At 38.7% G+C, this 19,334-nt stretch overlaps 1 protein-coding gene across 1 annotated transcript in view; it reads right to left on the bottom strand.

Moving 5' to 3' along the window:
- The window catches only part of IQGAP2 (IQ motif containing GTPase activating protein 2), a gene marked incomplete in the record, with an annotated part of 4,327,392 nt that overhangs the window by 395,160 nt on the left and 3,912,898 nt on the right, over positions 1–19,334 (bottom strand). Inside the window, 1 exon segment of the mRNA XM_044063965.1 lies at positions 11,106–11,208. Coding sequence (XP_043919900.1) covers positions 11,106–11,208 — 103 coding nt within the window.

Below are 19,334 nucleotides of genomic sequence, written 5' to 3'. Positions count from 1 at the left end.
TCTGTGGCACAATGGATAGCGGATTGGACTTCTAGCAAAAAGATTTCTCAACCAACCATGGGATGACCTATGGCACCTCTGCCGAGAGTGCCCTACTTTTTGGGGAAGCCCATAGGCCAACAAGACATCTGAGCTATCAACAGAGGAGAAGCAGGACAGTCAAGCATGCATCACACTGCTGATCTGCCTGGTATTAACCTAGCCATTCTCTCATGCATTGCACAAATCTACCAATGATAGGTAAAGGATACTCAGTTCTGTAAAATCTGATCCCTGCTTATGTGATGATGTTACCTTCTAGCCCAATCTCTGTGAATGCGCATGGTGCAGCAGACCCACAATCTTCACCAACAGTTATTGCTTACAAGCACCCCTGTGCACACCAGCTCCTCTACCCCTTCCAGAGAAAGACAAGCGGGCACAGCCTCTTCATTCTTATCCTTCTCAGTCAGCTCCTACATCATCTAGTCATGTTGTCTAGCTTATACATCCTCCACACCACAGATGTGACAACACCATGTCTGTCATAAAATCCTATGCAAGCAAAGTGCTTTTTACTGGGGATCTTGGATGAAACTGACCTTCAGAGATTGTATAATCAGTATTTGCAGGACCAAAGTACTTACTAAATCACTAAACAAAATAAAGGATCACAGTATATACTTTAAATAAACAGAGGGATACTTGTTGACTCATCAACAGCAGTTTCAACCAATGCATACACATTGAAAGCCATTCACCAAAAATTCCATTGAACCTCAAGGATATACCTTTTTTTTTTAAAACAAGGAGTAAACCCCCCTACATTTTCCATGTGCAAAGACACCTCTCCCCTCAAAGCTTTATACAGCACTCTTAAGGATGCCCAACAATTAAGAAAGATAAAAACGCCACTTCCAGTGAAAGTAGTTTTGGCAAATGTCTCTCAATGTACATGCATTCACTGAAATTGCTGCTGACAACTTTACAGGATCCTAAACAGATGTCTGAAGGAGGACAAGTAAACACGAACTCAAACAGGGGAAAAAATGAATCTTTCTTGCCCAAAAGGGCTTGTATGCAAGTACAACAGGAGAGTTTAGTTGCAGCTTCTAAGATTTGGAAAGGTCTTCTATTTTTTAATGTCTTACATAATCAAATTGCAAAATGAGTCCACAGCCACATATATTAATAGAAAAGAAAAACTATAACAGTTTCCATTACTGCAGTCATGCAATACACACTTGCTTTTTATAGCAACTTTTATTCACTCCAACATCACAGAAATTGGTCAACCCTTGCTTTCCCTTACATATCACTCCTCCTCCGCCTGAACATGTATTCTTCCCACAGATTCCATCTATTTCTTTTCTAAAGATCCCACCTCCTTCTCTTTTACTTCTATTACAATACTCAAAAATTATGTTATGATTGCCACTGATTTTAGGTTCATATGTGTGTACTAGGCTAATGGCCCTGGGGTCTTTACAAGCCTAGCCACAGGATTATGCTGGCATAGTGCCACCCGACCTTAGTACCCAGTGCCTCTGTCGAGTAGAGCCACTGGAGTTATCCCTGGGGTGAAGTTTCTGTTTCCCAGCAATTAAGATTTCTCTTAAAGAGGGTCAGCGAGGTGCTCTGCTTGACATGTATGGGAAGTCTGTTCCATAGCATGGGCAGTCACTGGGTTATGAGCCTGTCCCTCCAGCATGTTCTGTTAATTGTGGTAATGAAGTTGAGGTCTCTGGAGCATGTGGTGTGGAGGGATTGGGATTTCTTTAGATGTAGCATTTCTAACAGAGCTGGGTAAAATGGCTTTGTAAGTCAAGCAGAAATCGCTTCTAAGTAGGCGATATGAGACAAAGAATAGTTGTGGAGTTTTTTGAGTCTGTTCATATAGGACAAGTGTTTAAGGCCTAGGATCCTCTTTTTGAGTTACTTTTACGGTCTTTCCAGTTGTTGCAGGTGTCTAGTGAGGTACATGCTAAATGGGGGATTGTACTCGATGATTGACGTAATGAAGGAAGAGTAGAGGGAGACTATGACCTCCTTCTTCCTGGATGCAAAACACTTAGTAATGAGATGTACCACATAGTAGAACTTTCTGATCACAGTGGCAATGTGATGAGCAAAAGAGAGTTTGCTGTCAACCTGTGTTCCCAGATCTCTTATTATGCCTTCTGTGTTCAGTGGACTACCATCAATGTGGTAATTCATGGGAACCAGGTTTTTCCCAAAGGGGAAGATGACACATTTTCTGGCATTGAGCTTAAGACCATGGTTCTGACACCAGTCATTGGTCTCAGTGAGGCCATTCTGTAGGATGTCAACATCACTTGGGTAGTTAATAGCAGCTCCCAACTTGCAATCGTCTGTGAACTTCATCAGCCAGAGTCCCTTTGTGTTGGCCTGGACTTCAGAGAAGTGGATACCAAACAGGTGAGGGAGGACCCAGGACTGAACCCTGTGGGACTCTACTTGCGACTAGTCGGCAGTCTGACTTGGAGTCAGCTACTTTCACACTGTGTGTTCTATCTGTAAGGGCCAGTTTGCAACCCACCTTGTGATATAGGGGCTCATGCCAAGTTTAGTGAGTTTTCCTATGATCCCCTGAGTGGGGAATGGTATCAAAAGCCTTGGCCAGATCAAGGTAGGCTGTATGAACCACCTTGCCTTCATCTACAGCTCTGGTGACTTGACTCAGAGAAGTCGACCAAGTTGAGTAGGCATGATCTACCCTTCACAAAACCAAACTGTGTGGGATCCAGAGTTTGGAGATTCCCTATATCCTTGTTTATTAGGTCCATGATGATGTGTTCCATAGCTTTGCATATCAGACTCATCAGGCTAATGGGGCGATAGTTCCCAGGGTCTGTAGCTGCTCCTCCTTTGTGGAGAGGGATGACTGTAGCAGTGCGCCATTCGGTAGGGACAAAGCCTGAGGTGACGCTGTGATTGAACAGGGCATACAGGTGAGGTGCCAGTTCACTCTGTAGTTCTACAACCAGGGATATTGTCAGGTTCCATAGAAGCTGTATTCTTGGCCTTGGAGAGTGCTGTTTTAACCTGTGCAGCAGTAATACTGGGTGCCTGGCACTCTACTGGTATTGTGATTGGTCCTTTTTGGGGGGGGGGGTAAAGTTGGCACTGAATCTGTCGGCCAGTATACTGGCAACATCTGTTGGCTTGGTATAGGAGGTACCATTGTACAGTAGCTCAGAGCAAATCTGGGTACTGCCGTGGAGATTCTTTACATAACTATAGAAGGCCTTGTGATTGTTTTTACTATCTGGTGCAATTCTGTTTTCATAGCTAGCTTTAGAGGATTTGATGAGGGATCTCAACTTTTTGTTGAGGCTGATAAGGAAGTTTTTCCAGCCTTGGGACTTCACCTTATTCCGCATCAGTTTCCTCCTCCTGTTCTGGAGTTTGTTTATGGCAGGGGACCACCAGATTGGCTTCCTTTTTTTAGAGGAGAGTATCTTGGTTCTATTGGGTATGGCGAGATCCATGCATTTGTGTATGTGTTCGTACAGTGCACCGCTGTATGATTCTGCGGCCACGCAACTATTCTCCATTTGCATGGGTGCCATGAAGTTAGCCACCTCTGTTTTTAGGAGCCCAAAGTTAGCTTTGGAGAAGTTTTTCATGGTGGTTACCTTTGTGTGGAGGGGTGGGTGGGATGTGGATTTCCAAGGTGATTAGTTTGTGGTCAGATCTAACCAGGGAGGAGATGACTACTGGTGTAGAGCAATGGTCGCCCATGTTAGCAATGACTAGGTCAAGGATGCTGCTACCTCTAGTGGGGGTAAGAATGAGCTGGTCCAGGACACTGGAATTAATGAACTCCAGGAAACATTGGGCAAGTGTATTGCTACAGGAGTAGTTTACCCAGTTAATAGAGAAATAGTTGAAGTAGTCTAGTAAGAGAGTGTTAGGTTGGACCCTAATATTCTCAAGGGTGCTTAGGAATGTGGAGTGCGAGTCTTGGGACATGGTTGCGGACCTATAGCAGGCTACGACCTGAATTGTTGTCTTATCCAATGTCAGCTGCACCTGAAGTATCTTTGATGCATTATGTTGGACTACCAATCTGGAGGTGTGCGCATCCTTTATGAATATGGAAACACCACTGCCTTTGGAGCTTCGGTCCAAGTTCTGGCACTGATAGGTGTAGAATGAGTTATAGTCTGGTTGACTTCCATTTTCTAGTAATTGCTTTCTTGGCAGCTGGCAGCATTAAATTTAGAAAGGCTTTACTATGTCTAGGCAATTCAAATACTGTATCTCAGCTCAAAAGAATAATTTTCTTAGTTACTACCATTTACTCACCCACATTTCTGTCACAGTACTCTGCAGAGCATATCTGTCAACTTGACACATTCCCAAAAACATGCTTTAAATTAACCATCTCTTCCCTATCACATCTCCAGCATTTGATATCTACCCAAGGGAAAAAAAAACACCTGAAATTTACTTGTCTACATGGGGCATAAAAATACCTATGCAAATACTTCTATGGAAAATTAATAAACCTTCTAGATTTTTCTTCATACTTGGGAGCCCTACACCTTTCTTTCTATTGTTCCTTTGTAAACTGCCTTTCGATGGTCTTTTTCCTAGTCCTTTCAAACCTCGTCTGACTGATTCTTATAGTTATTATGCAGTATTTTATGGTGTGTACTAATTATCCCTTTTTAACAGCATCTCCTGCTTTAAATTTAACTCAAAACTACTAGGAACATTTTTTTTAATAAGCAGTTCCTCATCCCTTCCTCTTCGACTATACACTATCAATCTCTGACAGAGAACACAATCTGTAGCCTGCAGTCCAAACTCTTATGTAGCCTCATCCCACTCTACTACCTTTCACTCTCAAGTTAATGACTCCCAACACCTTGGTGCCTTTGGTAATCTCCTCCAATAAAATTAATCTTTCTCTTGCTTAATAGTGCCTACTGTCTATACTCCTACTTGAAAACATCCCTGTTAGCAAAATCTCCTTTGTCCATTCCCACACTGGCTCAGTTCTTAGAATACTTTCTGCTACATTACAAATGTAATATTCTGCATGGCTGTTGCTACTGTCCTTAAGTACGTGCACCCAAAATTATAGCTGGTCTGTATCTCTTGAATTCCCTCTACTGTTTGATCATGCTTTTCTACTTTGATTTATAGTGTGTGTGTGTGTGTGTGTGTGTGTGTGTGTGTGTGTGTGTGTGTGTGTGTGTGTGTGTGTATATATATATATATATATATATATATATATATATATATATGCATATGAGCTTTAACTGTGTACCTTTAAAAGTACCCCTTCAAATCAGGTAACCCTACACCTCAAATCACCTTATCCTACTTGACTCTTGCCCTTTCCCCTCCCAGATAAATTCCTTCGTCTGTAATGCACAGCTTCTCGGCGGGTTGATAAAACTGAATCTGACCTCTATATAAGACTAAAGGGACCAAAAAGAGTTTCACTGCTTGTATTCTACTACCTATATTCATAATCAAGAGCTTCCAGTTTCTCAATTTTCTATTATATTCTGTTTTGTCTCTTTCCATGCAACCTTAGCTGCTATTACAGAATCCTTTTTAATCCATGCACATAAGTACATTATCTTATCGTGTTCCCATGACTATTGGTATTGATGAACCAATTTGTGCACAAGTATGCAGTTTACTGCTTTAGTATTTATTTTATTTTCATTTCTTTTATATCCTAGAATGATTTAAATCTGACTCAAAATGTTCCACAACACCAAAATGTCCATTTCTGGATTCATAAAGTACAAAATGATATCTACAAATAAAGCCAATTTTTCTTGATTACAAAGTCTGGCAGTTGACACAAAGGATTAAGATTAGTAGCTGTTAACGTGCTGCTTCCTGTGGTGCAATGTTTGATTGCCTCATTTAACCAGGCAGTGCTTTAGGGATCCTCTATGGTTTCCTGGAAAATATGCCTAGTAACTAGTGATGAACCATACCAGTTATATTTTGTTCATGGCTTTAAATATAAAGCAAATAAAGGGAAAGATGATGGTCCTGCCCATTCCCCCTGTTCAAATACAGCTTGCCAGAGAAGAAGCCTCCCAAACTTAATTCTTGACTCCTACCCTTTTTGGGTCCTCCTTATCAATTCTATCAAAGAACAGAAATGCTACCATTGCCTTAATACAAATCCCAGCTTATACTGAAAACGTTATTTGCAACAAGACCCGCCAACAACAGTGATGTTTTCTCAAACACTGCTTCTGTCAGGGTCATCCTTTTATTAATGCTGTCAAAATTTTGCCACCATTCCACAAAAACAGTGATCCAAATCTATACTTTTGGTAACATCTTTGCATTGCTCTTAGCTAGTGCAGAAAAACACTTTGCAATCAATGTTTAAAATCAAAATGGGTCTAACATGAGAATGGTTATGAAGAGTCTTAGCCCTCCCTTGGGTAATAAAGCCACCAAAGCTTTTTTCCAACATGCTGTTATTCCTCCCAACCTTTTAATGCATTGTTAAAGCCTTCTACATCTACTGTTTTCTTCCTTTCTGACTTCCAAATTTCCACACACATACCATCTGCTACTGGAAATGTTCCTGTTAATCGATTAAACATCACTGGGTTTGTTTTATGTCTTCCAATCTTGGCTATTAATTATTGAGCCTCATCATCAGCTAACCCTGGCATAACAATTTACGCCTTTTGTAGTTACCCCATTCTTTTGTTTTACACACATTTTCATAACATTTATGAAATACTTCTAATACCCTTATAGAATCTCATTATTTTTCTTGTCATAGGCTCCCTAAGTTTGGCTACAACTCTTTCTTAGATTCTGTTGCCCAAGTCATTTTGCTAAAATGTTTTTGCACTTGAGAATTGTTACCAACCCATAGATACTACAGCAAACTTTCTAAACTCATGTATATTGCCTCTTATTTTCCCTTTAGCACTTTGCAGTTGCTCATCCTCTTGTGCGAGATTCCAGTTCATCTTAACCTTTGTCAAATCCACTAAATAATCCCTATTATGTCTTACAATATATTTTTCTGTCTTACTTCTACAGTGTTTTTTCACACTCCATTTTTACTTTATCTCACTGAGTAGTTATCCATTTGAAATCATTTCAGTCTTTCTTACTAATGTCCAAACCGTCCACTTCTTATTCTTTAAATCCTTGCCCTCTCCACACACACACACACACACACACACACACACACACACACACACACACACAGACACAGACACAGACACAGACACACACACACACACACACACACACACACACACACACACACAGAACACTTGCTGAACTCCCTTTGGTATTCTCTTTGTATTACTCATGACAACGACGATAACAACTCACTACCATTTTGGTACTTCTCATGTGGAATCAACTGCTACAGAACCGGTCTCAGGAGGTTGATAACTTCTTGCATTTTTGTTAGCAAATCATTTCCTCCACAGTATCCTAAGCACTTCCTTACTGCTCATTAAAAAGACTACCACAGGATCTTTCCTACGTGTACAACTTTAAGTACATCTCCACTCTTTCCATGGGTTTCTGCTACTCAGATGCACTGTACAGCAACAAATATGAGACAATACGGCTACAAATTCTTCCAGCCCATCACAAGTTTCTTCTTATCATTTCCAAGCCATTATATGTACAGTAATATTTCCCCTTATAATATGTATGCATTCGGCTAGCGAAGAGAGACATGAAAAATGATGGGTTTTAATTGAAGCGGATGTTAAAAAATACTGGCATTTCAATTTCTTCTGGGCAGACATTCAGCATGATCACTTATATCTTGATCATTATATACACACAAGTATATAATGGAAGATTTTGTATTCATCAGGCCTTTGAATATATTATCAAAACCAAAGCCAGACAGTTTATATTCTGCACCTTGATTCTAAGATTCACATTTATATTCTGCACCTTGATTCTAAGATTCACAGGTCATGTTCTATATGCTTTACGTACAGGAGAGTGTGCGTGTGTGTGTGTGTGTGTGTGTGTGTGTGTGTGTGCGCTCTAGCACACACATTTATATATGCATACATATATGACAACACTTCAGTACTATTTTCTATGAAAAAAAAATATAGCTAATGTTAAGGGTAACAGCTTTTATCTATACAGTGGAAATGTGATACCAAAACCAATAGTCAAGCTTGCCAAAAATGAATGAATGAATGATCAACAGAATAAGGTTTATATGAAAGTGAAATTGGTATTAAAAACATGCAGTTTCTGTATAAGTGCCACTTTTTAGAATGCAGTCAATAGCATGTTTTAGAAAATGAGTGGACCTAAAATGCAATACCCTACTGGAGATCAGACATTCTTCAACAAGGTATTAATGTACAAGGAGCCTAGTATTAAGTCCATGGCTTTACAGCAGCATATTAAGCCACCCTGAAGCACAGATTTGGGGTGAGGTGAAACAGCATTTTATTCAATTTCGTTGAACACAGCTGTTTAGTGAGAATAGTGTTTTTTCTTCTTCTCCCCAAATCTCTGATACCTGCACTGATGAAGCAAACCAGTAATGTAAATATGTAATTACACTGCTACCCTGTAATATAATACAGGTATACTGCCTTTTAATTTTCTTCTTTTGATTTGTCTAACATATCTATTGCTAAATCAATTTTGTTCATATTCAACGCTGTATAACTTTTCTTTAAGTAATATCATCTGTTAGTGTAAACTGTGCTTGTAAAAGACCTACTTAGTGATTGTATAACTTCTGTTAAAAACTGCTATATTTCTTGGAGCTTTTCTCCTCAGGTCTCCAATGAAAATGGGTCCCAAGCCCAGTTGGACTAACCTGGTTAATATAAATATATAAAGAAAATAAAAAAGAAAGCTAAAATAAACTCCTATACAAGGACTAGCCCAGTTTACTTTCTCTCGCTAAACAGTTTAAAAAAATGTATTTTTAGCAAGCATGGGGAAAAATGCAGTTACCATGCATGTGACTAACACAGAGACTGGGTGTGTATGTGAGTGAATGTGAATGAGTGTGCAGGCACCTCTCAACTTCTTTGCTCAAGAATTTTGAATGAAGTCAACAATAATGGATGGACAAGCACTCAAAATCAGGGACAACTTTTAGTAATACCCTAATTCATTTAAAAGGTTAAGAGAACAAGAGGTTTTGCATCAGCATTATTTTGCTAAACAACAGGAAGTATGAAACTATAATGGTTGGGTTTACTGACTGTAGTCTTCAGAATTTTAGCAAAAAAAAATGTTCAGAGGCAGAGCAAAAATATGGGGCAAGATCAAGGAGTTTTTGCAAAATAAAGGACAGATGAAAGGTGTGTGCGTCAGGGGTAGGGAGTTGCACTGCTTTGTACTTATGCATTTTTCATTCACTGGATCACAATGAGACATCTGCAGATTAGACAGCTAAGCATTTGGCAGTAATTGCTGGTTCAGTACAACTGTGCACGTGTACATCTGAGTTTCTGTATATCTGCGTGAGACTTTCTCGCTACATCTATTTGTGTGTGCATATAAGTGACCGTAGGTGGGTGTGTATGCAAACATTCTCAAATATTTCCATATTGCATTCTGCATTCAATTTCGTTGAACACAGCTGTTTAGTGAGAATAGTGTTTTTTCTTCTTCTCCCCAAATCTCTGATACCTGCACTGATGAAGCAAACCAGTAATGTAAATATGTAATTACACTGCTACCCTGTAATATAATACAGGTATACTGCCTTTTAATTTTCTTCTTTTGATTTGTCTAACATATCTATTGCTAAATCAATTTTGTTCATATTCAACGCTGTATAACTTTTCTTTAAGTAATATCATCTGTTAGTGTAAACTGTGCTTGTAAAAGACCTACTTAGTGATTGTATAACTTCTGTTAAAAACTGCTATATTTCTTGGAGCTTTTCTCCTCAGGTCTCCAATAAAAATGGGTCCCAAGCCCAGTTGGACTAACCTGGTAAATATAAATATATAAAGAAAATAAAAAAGAAAGCTAAAATAAACTCCTATACAAAGACTAGCCCAGTTAACTTTCTCTCGCTAAACAGTTTAAAAAAATGTATTTTTAGCAAGCATGGGGAAAAATGCAGTTACCATGCATGTGACTAACATAGAGACTGGGTGTGTATGTGAGTGAATGTGAATGAGTGTGCAGGCACCTCTCAACTTCTTTGCTCAAGAATCTTGAATGAAGTCAACAATAATGGATGGACAAGCACTCAAAATCAGGGATAACTTTTAGTAATACCCTAATTCATTTAAAAGATTAAGAGAACAAGAGGTTTTGCATCAGCATTATTTTGCTAAACAACAGGAAGTATGAAACTATAATGGTTGGGTTTACTGACTGTAGTCTTCAGAATTTTAGCAAAAAAAAATGTTCAGAGGCAGAGCAAAAATATGGGGCAAGATCAAGGAGTTTTTGCAAAATAAAGGACAGATGAAAGGTGTGTGTGCATCAGGGGTAGGGAGTTGCACTGCTTTGTACTTATGCATTTTTCATTCACTGGATCACAATGAGACATCTGCAGATTAGACAGCTACGCATTTGGCAGTAATTGCTGGTTCAGTACAACTGTGCGCGTGTACATCTGAGTTTCTGTATATTTGCGTGAGACTTTCTCGCTACATCTATTTGTGTGTGCATATAAGTGACTGTAGGTGGGTGTGTATGCAAACATTCTCAAATATTTCCATATTGCATTCTGGGTATAAAATATGTCTTCCAACAATTACATATCTTATAGCAACTATAAGACATTAGAAAGAGAAACTACCTCAGATCAAAATATAAAACAAATATGTAAAATTAACAACACATTTTCTAAGAGCAATAATGCCTTCCTGGGTGGGCATCATAGGAGAAATAATGGACCTTCTGGGTTGGACACATCCTCCACCTGCTGCACCAGGCCTCACTCACAACACCCCTGGCGATCTGTTATTTCTCTAGTAATGACCACCTTGTCAGGCATTATTGCTTGCTTAATATCTTTTATCTCTCTCTCTAGTTTCTTTGATCTCCGTCAACACTCGCTGCACTCTTCCCAAGCAAGTAACACGAAACAGATAAAAATAAAGCAAAGAAAAAAACCCATCAGTTACCAAGGAATGATTCAATGTCTGGTACGGGTCCAAGTGCTTGTAGCAATTCATGTAACTGGTCATTGTGGTCAGGGGAAATTGCATCTTGATGTTCCAGCAGCAGCTACAAAAAGGAAAACATGTAATAGCGTTTACATCATTTAACAACCAAGTGAAATGCAGCTCCTTGCAAAAAGCTGAGAAGCTGTTACCAATTCATTTACTGCAGATATGACAGCTGAAGGGCAAAATCTCTCCTGTTTTTAAACATACAGATTTTTCACAACACTTTAAAATCACAGTGTAAGGCAAGGAAATAAAAACATCCATAAACGTATGACTATGTCTCTCTTTATCCTTGTTTACTACACTGACTCTCACAGCAACCTAAAACCAAGAACAGTGTAAAGACTACCAAACCTACACATTTACCAAAACTTGACCTCAAGCCCTGTAGCTCCACCCAGCTAACTCCAGTAAACCTGCTTACCCTACATCTGTCTCTCGCATTCTTTTTACTAGTCTTTAAATTTTTGTTTTCTAAACAACAGGAAACAATGCTATAAGGTTTTTCAAATTCTCTGAATTAGCCAGCTGCATCCTTAACCCGCTTTTGTTCCTAACTGTCCCCTTAACGACTGGTCATAGTTTAAAACATTCCTCCTGCTACTGACTGTCTTAAGAAGTTCTACATGTGTAATACTTTGACATTTTTACTTGTAATATTAAGGAAATATAGAGGATGGCATTCAACTACTCAATTCATGGAGACTATGCTTCAAGATCTTAAGGCAATGGGATTGGTGGCAACTTGAAGGTTTGTGAAAAAAATGAATGCATTTTTCCATAACTTGTAAAATTCCTGGAAACATCAACTTCAGAGACAATTATTTAAGAGAGTTTAGCTGTGGTGGTGCAAAAACGCAGTATATTTATGCTTTGATAATATTTATATTTGTTACCCACAATAAAGTGATAGGTGCATGTTTATTGCAAAATTTTATCTACCAACTTTTCTGCTGTTATAGGTTAATCCAGCTATTCCCTGTTTTGTCTTCAAGGGAAACCCAAAGTGGTGCTTAAAAGAACTAGAGGCAATTTTGCCAAAACACTAATGAAATTACCCTACTCTTCATGGGGGTGTACTGCTCTACACACTTCAGCTATGAGGTACTGAACAGACTTGAGTGACACTGTATGATGGAGAATGCTAATGAAAATGAATTATCTTCACAGAAAAATAAATCAGTTGAAATGATACTTAAGAATAATGCAGTTAACGGAGTCTGAAAGAGACAAAATGTTACGGAGCTTCTTGACATAATTTGTAAGAGGCAAATGATGGGCAGTCAGAATGTTGCAAAAACGATGAGAACAGGTTAGGAAATTATAGCCAGTGAAGATGTCAGAAGCCAAGACCAGAATGGCACTAATAATATGGACAGAAAACAGACTCACCATCATAGCACAACTTGTAGTAGAACTAAAAGAGAATTTAGTGACCAACACAAAGGAATATGGTGAAAGTTAGATATGTGGGTGGAAACTTTACTCTGCCTGGCAGATACTTTTTGTTGTCAATTATAACCAAACCTCTAAAATAACAGTGGAAGATACTTGGCCATCAAACACAGGGAGAGACCGAAATACTTTAAGAAACAAACCACCCCAGTAAAGGAGGACATTTTTTTAACTAAATTGGAAGAAAGTAGATCAACTAATTTTACATTTCAAAATCTATGAATGTAAAGTGGACATAAACTAGCTGTTATACTCCATTGTAAGCTCTCTTCATCTGAAGAACATTGCCATCTCTGCAGCTATGGAGACACAGCTTAAAACCATGGAGAGCACCACATGACAGTGCAACGCTATAATGCCCTCGGCACATTTAGACCACCTACTGCATAAGAAGGAACAAAAGGTGGAGGTGTCTCAATAGTCATCAAAAACAGGCATGTCTTAAGACTGGTCAAGCAGTATGACTTACTTGAGCCTCTCTATATCCAATTCACAATAAGCAAAGTCCCATGCCATATCACTGCAAGGTACAGGTCCTCCAATAGGACACAGGATACCCATACTGCATACATAAATATACTGGAGTTGCTCTGCACTGAACCAAACACTATATTCCTTGTTACCTTCAACTACCCACTATTAACTGGGAAATATACATAACTTCCAACATGTAGGCTCAGAGGTTCTTGGACTTTGTCAACACAAATGCTATGGACCAGCTAGCCCGTGCACTAACTAAGGGCACCAACATTCTTGATCTGATCATCAAAAACATGGGAAACTTTATACCCACCTTTTTGTAATGTCCTTGCTTGTCAGGTTGGACCATAAGGCTTTCACCTTTGAAATTAAACTAAAATCTATTATCTCATTTAACCATTGAATGTTTAAGGAAAGCCTCCTACTGCTGAGCAAGAACCTGTAAAAATGCCACCCCCCCCAAAAAAAAATGTGTAAACTCCACTATGTGGAATAGTTGACAAGCAGCTGCAGCCACCAGAATAAGAATAGGACTAATTCAAAGAACAAGCCACCCTGGTGGAATCCCAATGTCAACAAGTTATACAACAAAAGGAAGAAAGCCATGACCAAAACTAGGAAGTACAATGCCCAGAAAGGCAAGAGACACCTCATCAAACTGAATAAGCAACTGATGATTCTCATCAAGTCACAAAACTATGAGGCAAACTACAATCACAAGGCCTCCTTTAATTGTCTACAGCCTTAAAGGTAATACACAACAGTGTGCTGAATTAATTATGAATGGAACTACCTATATTAAGCCAAAGGATATATAAACCTATTGGCTGATAAATTAAGCTCCACTTTCACCCAGGTTCCTCACTGTGACACTTCCCAAGAGACTATAACTCCTCCAGCTATGTGAACAAGCCCTCAATGAGCTCTCCAAGGCAAAAATATTGCATCAGTGGATCCTAACAAAATCATGGGATACCTCCTGAATAGAATGGAACATGACACATTGAGCCCTTTAAGATCACTGCTCAACCTCCAAACTGGATTCATGTCTATGAAATGGAATGACTTGGACAGGTTTCCCTCTGCACAAATGAGGGCCATCTATTGAGCCGGGTAATTACAGACTCATAAGTTTGACTATTTTTATACAAAAGGCCATAGAAAGAATTATCATGAATATTATAAATAAAGACATAGGAAACCTTCAGGCACTGGATCCAAAACAGTCTGGTTTCATCAAGGGCAGACTGTGCAGGCTCATCCTTCTTGACATTTTCGAGACAGTCACCAAAGCTATGGACGAGTGCAAAAATGGTACACATCATGACCAGGCCAAAGCATTTAGCACTATTCTCCATTGATAAACTCAGAAAATGAGAAGTACAACCCTGTGTCAACCACTTGATATCCAAATGGTTCACAGATAGGACACAGGAAGTCAGGATGCAGCTCTATATCTTCACAAACAGGCCAGTCAGCAGCAGTGTACCTCCAGGGCGGCATGATGGGGTTGCTTCCTTTTGGCATCTATTTTTTTAAGAAGTCAAAGTTAACATTAAAGGCCTCTGGTTGATCAAGAGTGAAGATGACTGCAATCTTGACGTACTTATAGAATCCCCCAGAGACAATAATATCCTCCAAGAGGGCTTGTCACAATCTAATAATTGGTGCCAGAGCCATGATCTAAAACAGAATGCTAAAAGATGCATAATAGTATCCTTTGAAAAGTAGGCAACCTTTTGGAATTACCACTTACACAATATACCCCTGACAGCTGACACAGTGGTTCGGAACCTGGGAACATATGTGGACAGTGATTTGGACTTTGCCCATCAGCTGTCTACTGTTTTGAGGAAATCATTATATATTGCACAACATATAAACAATGGTATGGCATCCAGGTTCAAAAATGTCACAGCGTCATTATCCTGCTGAACTCAGCACCCATTAAGCCGATCAATAAGGACAATGCTCCCCCTCAATATGTACCTTACCATGCATATGCAACAACTAAAACATCCACAGAGATTCATTAAAAAAAGAAGGTGTAAACAACATGGAATATGCAGACTGCCTCACAATCTTATCTTTAAACTCAGTATCCTACAGATTACTGAGAGATAATCTATGCCTGGTTAACAAGGAATCATCTGATCCAGTACTAGTGGATTTGCTGCAAATATGCAAGTCTAGCCAGCATTAGAAATGCTTCAATGAAGGTACTAAACCTTGTTTGTAACAAACAGACTATGTAGGAGGGAAGGTAGGTCTTTCATAGACTACCCTACTGTGGAGCAAGCTTACAACCCTATGCTACTATTAGACAGAGGTAGCTTGTAAAGGCTCTTGCCAGCTAAACAAACTATATGCCCCAGGGCAATCTATCATGTCATTTACAAATAGAAAAACATGGCTAGGTTTAAAAAGGTCTCCTGGAGCTGTTAGCCCAGTAATCAACTATGAATCTACAAGGCGGCTTAATTTACTTAATAATAGAGCTAACAGCAGAATGTTGTATTATTTGTCTTAACTGCAAATATTTCCACAGATCTTTTGAGGGTAGGTTAAACCTCACTTTGAGGAAAGCTAAAGGAGGCATCAGGTACTTCAATGTTAACAGCGGGCATAATTTGAGAGATGTTAAGATATCCCTATTTACTCCCTCTTGCACCACTGCCTGTCTGCACCAATCTTCAGGTAAGGGTAATGACTTAAATGGAGTCAAGTCTTCAAACCAAAGTGATTCTGAAACAGCCTCCTTAAACATTTTAAGACACTGAAAGTGGCCTATTAAGGTGCACCAGCTTTTTAAATAAAGACGAAACAAAGATTTGTACTAGCTTGTACACTTATGGGAGGAGCTATCCAGAATTTTAGCTTCCTAATCGACCCACGCCTTCTTTTGTGGGGGTGTTGATTTACATCATCGTAATGTTATGGACTCTGCCATTTGCCAGTGTCAGTCCTTCCCATATAAGCTGTTTTAACAGCTTCTGAATCTTTAAAAGCCACATGAAATTAAAAGACATGGAAAAATGGTGGAAGACATAATACAGCTTGAGGCAAAACATTATCCTAATCACTGCAATCCTACCCCTTCCTGGATGAAAGGTAATCTTTTTTTTCTCCAAACATCTTTATTAAACATTCACATATGACAAAGGCACTTGTGCATCTAAATACATGAAAACCATACAAAATGATACCACTTTAGCTGCAAACAGTTTACATCACAGACACCACTTAAACATCTGTAGTTGCAATTATTATACATCACTTATAAACCATCCAGTCATGGTCAGTTAAGTATTACATAGCTCATTCAAATCCTCCCTCTTAAATCTCATTCCTGCTCTGCATATATTGTTTCCACAATACCCATTTTTTTCCGATGAAGTTTGCTCCTTCCCTTTTCTAAAGATCCCACTTCCAGATGTTTTATCTCTGTACATACATAAACTACTTCTAAGCTGTAAAGACGGTGTAGACTTTGATTTCCATTTTCTAGAAATTGCTTTCTTGGCAGCCAGCATAATTAGACTCAGCAAGGCTTTACTATGTCTAAGTAATTCTAATTCTGTGGCATAACTCAAAAAAAATTATGTCCCCAGTAAGTCCAATCTGCTTACCCAGCATCACAGACAGAGCAGTCCTCAGGCAATCCCTAAAGTCTGCCAGCTCATTACACACTCAAAAAAATATGTTCCCAGCTACCTTTTTCTTGCCCATCACACCCTTCAGCATTTGCTATCCACCCAAAGAAGAATTCTTAGGAGTCTACTTGGGGTATAAAAATATCTATGTAAACACTTTCAGGCAAATATCCCAAATCTTTTAGATGTTGTTGCATATTTGAGAGCTATACATATATCCCCCCACTCTCTCTTTTGTGAACTGCTTATCCAATCTCTCTTTCCAATCCTTTCTAACCTCCACTGACTGATTCTTGTAATTATATTGCAATATTTTATATGCTTTACTAATTATTCATTTTTTAATGTCAGCTTCTGTTCTAGATTCTATTAAAAACTCTACCAGTGCTGGTCTTTCATTTAGGAGCCCCCTATTTTTTTCTCTTTCCCTATACTCTGATATCAATCCTTGATAGGGAATGCAATCTCTAACCTGCAGTCCAAATACATTTTTGGCATCTTCCCATTTGTTTACCTTTCCCTTTTCAGTTATTTGCTCCCAATACCTAGGTTCCTTTGCCAGTTTTCTCCAATAAATTCCAACCCCCCCCTCTTGCTTATTATCTGTATCCCTGACCACAGTCACCCATATCAGCAAAATCTCTCTTCTCCAGATGAAAGCTAATCTTAGCCAAAAATTGAGTCCTATAAGGACTTCGAGTTTAGGTTTAACATTTCCACAGGTTCTGGGAGCAACCTCATTCCCAAAATACTTTGGGTGGACAGGACGACCACCTAAAATGGAAGCACCAGCCATCGTCATATCCCCATATGTCTGATTGCTAAGGTGTTTGCTAGAAATAATTCTGCCAAAGACTCGTTCACCTTCAGTCCCAAATGACCACAGAAATAATTAAACAATAATATAATACAGGGAATATTCCTCTGTGGGTTTTCTGTTACTAACAGACACTTTATCAGCAAACATAAATACTCTAACCTCTACACCCATAAGCATGTAGTTATGCAACCATTTGGAGGCTCTTATTAAGTGTGCAATCGGAGTTCAAAGGCTAAAAGGAAAAAAAAGTTGGTAACAAGGGACAACCTTTTCATGCTGCCTCTAAAAGAATGGTAATATGATACAGTTGAACTTGTAAGGATTCTGCCAAAGGGTCAGCTCTAAAAATGGTCAAGGGAAGTCAAAGTGAGAATTTCAAACCAAAGATGCTACCAACTTACAGAAATCAAAAACAACTTTCTTGAAGTCCAAGAGTATGGCTAGTAAAATTTGGGAAAAATATTGCTGGACATACATACACAATATTAGAGTATGTAAGTTGTCTACACTTGATCTACTCTTGAGAAAATAACCTTGGGAGGGATAAATGTGGTACACATGATTGCTAGAATTCTGACATAATTTGGACTCTGATGTTATTTATTGAAATTTGCAGTAATTCTCAATATTTAGTAGGTCCTTCTCAGGCAAAAGGAGAATAATCCTTGATTCTAATGTCAGCAAATATACCCAGCAATAAACGTACTGATAACACTCACCAAAATGCATGCAATGCTGAGGATTCTGTATGGGAAAATGTAAAATTAATACCACTGTAAATTAAGTTATTGATACGTGGTCCTTATCCTTCTGCCACCTCAACATTTAGGACATATGAGAATATGGGAGATGGTTGTCACATGTAGTACACACCAGTACAGTCCAGAAACTCCTGCAGCTCTTTCACTGCTGCTGCAGTTCTCCGGGCATCTGCTCTGACCAGTTTTCGTCTTGCCATTTCATTAATTTTGGAGGGATGTCCAGTGCTTTGCAACATCACTGTTGTCCAGAGATTTTCTGCACTTTTTGATGACTGTCTTGACTGTGGCTCCATGGTATATCGAATGCTGTGGACATTTTTTTCTACCTTCTCCTGACTGATACCTTTCAACAATGAGACCTCTTTGATACTTTGTAGACTGTCTGGGAACCATGGCTTTTGCTGTAGCAGGCAAATGAGTAAATGTCAGGAAAATCCTACTAGGACAGCTGAACTTTATTTGGGTTTAATCAGTCTATTAAATTTATGGCAGGTGTATACCCGGGATGACTGAATGCTGTAATAAAATCAAAAAATGCTTCAACAAAGTATAAGTTTAAGGGTGTGCACACTTAAACCACCTTATTGTACGTTTTTTATTTTTTATATTTTTTTCCCCTAACAGATTATTTTGTTTTCAACAGAATTGTACTGCCTACAGGTCACATTAAAGGTGGGAAAAGTTATGAAATAATTTATTTTGGTCACTTTTTTTTTTATATCACAAAGAAATGGCATTTTAACAGGGGAGTGTACACTTTTTATATCCACTGTATGTATGTATATAACTATATATAGTAAAACCAGGATCGCGCACAGTGGGGAAACAGACATAAACAATTCACTTGACTTACAGAACTACTTGTCAGTGAAATCAGTTTTAGGTGAAATGAACTTTAGATGATTTGGCTGCAACTGCCTTTCGGTGAAGGGATATGAATCCATATTATATATGTATATATATATATATCTAAATATATATATTAAATACAAATATATACAAACCCCCCAAACAC

This window comes from Protopterus annectens, chromosome 2.part2 (assembly GCF_019279795.1).
Source record: "Protopterus annectens isolate FY-2018-M chromosome 2.part2, PAN1.0, whole genome shotgun sequence".
Taxonomy (NCBI): domain Eukaryota; kingdom Metazoa; phylum Chordata; order Ceratodontiformes; family Protopteridae; genus Protopterus; species Protopterus annectens.
Note: the sequence above shows the minus strand (reverse complement) of the source record. Positions and strands in the feature narration are given on the sequence as shown.